Genomic DNA, 5750 nt, shown 5'->3' on the forward strand with positions numbered 1-5750 from the left:
CAAAAGAGGTCACCTGGCGTGATCCACTATGCCTCATACAAACAAGACTACTATGCCTCATACAAACAAGACTACACAGACAGTTTTTCACATTTCCTAATTCCTTTGATTTTAGATTTTAACTATACCACAAATAATATGCGAGATTCAGCATTGATCATAAAGAACTAAGATCCATGTATATGCAGTCTCTTTTTCAATATATAAAAGATAGCGTAGTTTTTCTTCCGATAAAAAAAAAAAGAATATAGAGTATGCAATTATTTATCAATGATAAGAGGTCACAACAGAAAATACATTAATGTAGTATGAAGTCTGAACTTTGGCCATGGCTCAACGACTCCAGAGCTCTCGGTGTTGCGCATTAAAATGACTGATTTTTATTTTGAAAACAAAACGTGCTCTTCACACAGATCTTAAAATCACTTAGCTCTAGCAGCGTTTATGGACGACGCGGCTACATCCTAAAAGAATGGAGAACTATAGGAAGCCCACAATTATTGAACGCTTGAAATTCTTCGGGTGTGAAAAGCTCACGCTGCCTGAGACCACGCATTGATCTTCTTAGCCCTCCTGGTTGAATATAGAGTCTGAGAAAGAATAGCCCGCTTGGGTGTGGTGGCAACTCGGTTGTCAATCCATATTGCACGAATACTACCGCTGTTATAATTGTCGTTCAACATCACACAGTGTGGATACACAGTGAATATATGCACATACATACAAACCTAAACACTGAATATATGTACACATATATAAACATAAATAGATAAATGTAGAGCCATAAATCAGGCAGCCACTTACCTTCGGAGGCCTGAACACCCGGGAGTGGAGGATCAAGGTCACGGAATGTCAAATTTGCGAACAAGAACAGGAGAATTATGTATCTAGCAAGAAACAAGAGAATTAGCAATATCAAGAACAAGAGAATTAGCAATATCAAGAACAAGAGAATTATGTATCTATCAAGAACAGGAGAATTATCTATCTGTCAAGAAACGGGAACAGACTCCAAATGATTCATATATTTATGACAGTGTGTTCGTTATCACAAAGATCCGTACAATACTAAATATTCTTGCCATCGCCTGAGTGTGGGATTGTACGTATTCAACAGTTGCGTCACAACCTAGACAATTTTGAAACCACATCAGCGCGTAAAACCATAAAAATGAAAACTGCTGAATTTATCTAGATTGCAAAATTTTGCAATATTTCCAGAATTACGGTACCCAACATAATGCTCTCAAAGATGCACCATGCCATTAAAGCAAATTAGCAGGAGAAGGAGGACATAAATGACAGTGAGACAAAGCAAACCATACCATACCGCGGTGAAATATTGACGGGTGGGCGCTGGAGCTGGAACTGGGGCTGGGGCTGTGATTGTTGCTCGGGCTGTGGTGTTAAAATTGAAAGGCCTGGTACCTGGGGCTGGAACTGGGGCTGGGGATGGCGCTGGAGCTGTGACTGTAGCTGTTGCTTGTGGTCGTGGTCGTGGTCGTGGTACGGGAGGGACTGTGGGTGTTGTTTGGGCTGGGGTAGTAAAATAGAAGAGCGATGGAACTGGGGCTGTGACTGCGGATGATGATGTTAGGTCTGGGGCCGTGACGGCGGATGTTGTTAGGTCTGGGGCTGTGGCGGTAACATAGGAAGGCCAGGCAGCTGGAACTGTGGCGGTGGCGGTGAAATGGAAAGCCATGGAAGCTGGAACTGGTTCTGGGACGTTAAGATCGAAAGGCCTGGTGGTGAAATCGAAAGCCCTGGGACCTGGAGCTGAAACTGGGGCTGGCGCTGTGACTGTGGTTGCTAGGGCTGTAGTTGTGGCGGTAAAATTTAAAGGGCTGGAAGCTGGAGCTCGGGCTGGAAGCTGGAGCTGCAGAGCGGTACCTCTGGTCACCCCGGTTCGAAATGGAGGCTGTAGAATGGAGGCTGTAGAATGCAGCTGCAGCGAGCGGTACCTCTGGTCACCCCGGTTTGAAATGGTCACCCCGCCGGTTCGAAATGGTCACCCGCCTGAGCTGCAGAGCGTTTACTCCCCGCAGGAATTACTCCCCGATCGGTCAGGGATGTCAGGCGATCCGTCAGGGATGTCAGGCGAGCCGTTAGGGAATGTCCCAACTACTTCTAGATCTGATTTACAAAACAAGACAAAATAAAATTGAAAATACCAACCCCAATAGATTGTCACTAGAGCAATTATGACCAAGGTTGAACAATACCTCCACAAGAAAAGGTACTGTATGTGTTAGCCATAACTGCGTATATGTTTATCAATACATGCTGCTCAGGGCAATAAATCAGGCCAACCCATTAAATTCAGGAATTACATAAAGGAAAGCACAAGGATCAACCATAAGAGTTTAAGAGCCATTGGATCACATCCAAATCAGTCCACAACACACATTTGAATTTGAAAGATGAAAATCCATGTCAATCCTCCCTACCAATCAAATTCAATGGCAAAAAACTATAAAACAACCTCAACCCTTGTTGAATTGCATTTCAAACTTTCATTCTACTCATCTGCAACATGAGACATACCATCAGAGATTGTGTGCACAATGTAATCAGGTTTGAACACTTTAGTTTTTGTCTTTCTATTTCCTACTAAGCTTTGGTTCTAGTTTCAATATTCCATTAATTTACAGTATGAAGCTATTGTCTGTGAAATTGCAGACAAAAATTAAACATTCAAAATTTTTTGTCTTTCTATTTCCTCCTAAGCTTGGGTTCTAGTTTCAATCTTTCATTAATTTATAGTAAGAAGCTACTATCTGAATGTAATAACATATCTGAATGGGCAACTACTTATTTATTATGTAATAACATATCTTTCTATTTCCTCCTTCCACATCGAATTCCTTGTTGCAACCTATGTCATGCATAAGATCATCAACATTCAGTGGCCAAATTCCAGTGCTCCTAAATCCAACCTTGATATTAGAAGGTGTGGGAGCCCTTTTAAATGCCTTACTTGCAAGCTAAGATGGCTCAAACATTTTTACCTCCACCCCTTAATTATTTTCCATCCATGAAGCTCACCTTACCCTGAAATAATTCTTGAAAGGCCCAAGCATGATGACATTAAGGGGTTTCAATATGAGAGTGGTATGAACTGACAATGTTAACTAGTTAATGCCCAAATGGTTGGCCTCCTCAATTGTCAGCACAACCATGTGGCTTCCATGGCCATATAAAACCAATAGCTGTCTACTTTTAGGCGAGACACCACCTAGTACAGATTCAACAAAGTGACAAAGCCAATTCAAGAAGAGTTATTTTGTTATCCATGCATGGGGATGTGCAATCATGCATGCACCTGGTTCACAATTGTGTATATAGTTTTTAAGTCGAGTTTTACCTTTGAATAGATTAAAAAAAAAATGGGATTGAAGAACTAGTTGCATTGACACAACAAAGAATAATGATCCACTTCCTACTCCTAGGAAACATTTTAGGCAAATTTATGCTCCCTCTCTTGGCAATTACCCGTATGCCACAATTCCTTCTAGCCTAGAAGCTTGTTTCATCACAATTCCATAGATGGTTTGGGGCATAAGAGTGTTTCTCATATGAATGGGAAAGGGTGTCATAGAACTTAGACACAATTGCAGGGCATAGATTTTAAGCCTTGTCTCTGTCAGGGCCCTCATCTATACATAACACAAGGTTTGGATGCCTTTTATTAAACACACTCCACCATGATTTGCTAGGAAACCCATCTTTGAAGGCTTTGGCCTCCCTTAACAGATTTGAGCTACTATGGATTTGAGTTGTATCAACTATAACCCATGTCCTAATTGACCCATATCCTTACGCCACACAACTACCTCGGGCTCCTCCTCTTCAGTCATAATTGTAACAGACCCTCTACGCATTGTATGGGTGATCCCATTAATCCAATAATATATGTTTGAGGCAACAATCTCATGTTTCTTTGCATATGCACGCACTGAATATCCCCTAAACTCTATGTCATCAATTGCATCTAGCATGTCTTCCTTTGTCCACCCTCTTATGGTATTGATATTCTTCATTGAGCTTGCACCTTGTATTATGTTTGAGGGTGGCTCTGTGGTTGATGGTGTGGTTGATGGGCAGACAAAAGGATATGCCACTGCATGGCCGTTCTTAACATCATTGTTGGAAGCATTGGGAGCATTCACATCATCCACCCTGTCATCATCTAATGAAGTGCATCACAGTTGGGCACCCTAGGTCCCTCACCTCCTCTTGTTCCTTGTACGATATGCAATTGAAAGTCATGGCATGACTGCAACAAACTGCATATTGTTAAAATTTATTTGTGTCAGTGAATATTGTTTCAATAGTAGAAAATCAGTGTTCTTTTGTATCAATGAATGTTGTTTAAAATGACAATTTGATTCATAATCTCTGTTAAATGGGCATGTAAATGAAAGTGTTGCTAAAACATCATGATTGTTTAATTTATGTCTGCAATTTCACACATAGTAGCTTCTTACTATAAATTAATGAAAGATTGAAACTAGAACCCAAGCTTAGGAGGAAATAGAAAGACAAAAAATTTTGAATGTTTAATTTATGTCTGCAATTTCACACACAATAGCTTCATACTGTAAATTAATGGAAGATTGAAACTAGAACCCAAGCTTAGTAGGAAATAGAAAGACAAAAACTAAAGTGTTCAAACCTGATTACATTGTGCACACAATCTCTGATGGTATGTCTCATGTTGCAGATGAGTAGAATGAAAGTTTGAAATGCAATTTAATAAGGGTTGAGGTTGTTTTATAGTTTTTTGCTATTGAATTTGATTGGTAGGGAGGATTGACATGGATTTTCATCTTTCAAATTCAAATGTGTGTTGTGGATTGATTTGGATGTGATCCAATGGCTAATAAACTCTTATGGTTGATCCTTGTGCTTTCATGTATGTAATTCCTGAATTTAATGGGTTGGCCTGATTTATTGCCCTGAGCAGCGTGTATTGATAAACATATACGCAGTTATGGCTAACACATACAGTACCTTTTCTTGTGGAGGTATTGTTCAACCTTGGTCATAATTGCTCTAGTGACAATCTATTGGGGTTGGTATTTTCAATTTTATTTTGTCTTGTTTTGTAAATCAGATCTAGAAGTAGTTGGGACATGATGTCTTGTCAAATTAGATACTCAAGAGTAGTATTTAATAATTGTAAACCCAATCAATATATAGACCCATTTTAAATATAATTTAATAACTTATATAACTTAATATTAAATATTTATAGTTAAACTATAAATGTTCTTTTGTCATATTTTAGTAGACCTGTGAAGCCACCTCTATACCTGCACAATAATATAATCCTCCCCTAAAAAAAATGAGAATCTGCTCGCTAGATTGAGTTTTCAGTAAATTTATGCTGCGAACTACTAAAAGGCAATCACACATAGACCATCCCAGCCCAGATAGATAGAATTTGTTAGATCATAAATTCTGTAATTGTGAATTCACATTTTTCCTTTTGTTGAGATCATGGAAATAGATACTGTTCTTACGAAACAGTGGCAATATTATTATCTACAATTTTTTTAGCAATACATTTTATTTTATCTCGCAAAATGGAAATATGGAAATGCTAGCATTTATGTCTTGGAAGCAGGCCTGGAATTTGACGTCTTGTAGGACGTATTCTGCATTCCAAGACGTATTTGAGGTTTATTGTAATTTTTTTCACGTCATATTTGACTTGTGTTATACCTCTTCATCCTGTCATTTTGACG

General features: G+C 39.1%; 1 protein-coding gene across 1 annotated transcript; it reads right to left on the reverse strand.

Annotated features, from left to right (window-relative positions):
• Window positions 1-230: 230 nt before the first annotated feature.
• LOC149260579 (uncharacterized) lies at window positions 231-1704 on the reverse strand. Its single transcript, XM_089380270.1, has 4 exons — window positions 1331-1704; window positions 1065-1129; window positions 805-887; window positions 231-660 (listed from the first exon to the last, which is right to left on the reverse strand). Exons 1-4 carry the CDS (start codon window positions 1700-1702, stop codon window positions 458-460), a joined length of 723 nt encoding a protein of 240 aa, XP_089236396.1. The 5' UTR covers window positions 1703-1704; the 3' UTR covers window positions 231-457.
• Between the last annotated feature and the right edge of the window lie 4046 nt (window positions 1705-5750).

This window comes from Pinus tabuliformis, chromosome 6 (assembly GCF_031772625.1).
Source record: "Pinus tabuliformis cultivar Carrire ecotype Pingquan chromosome 6, CPIR1, whole genome shotgun sequence".
In the NCBI taxonomy this organism is placed as follows: domain Eukaryota; kingdom Viridiplantae; phylum Streptophyta; class Pinopsida; order Pinales; family Pinaceae; genus Pinus; species Pinus tabuliformis.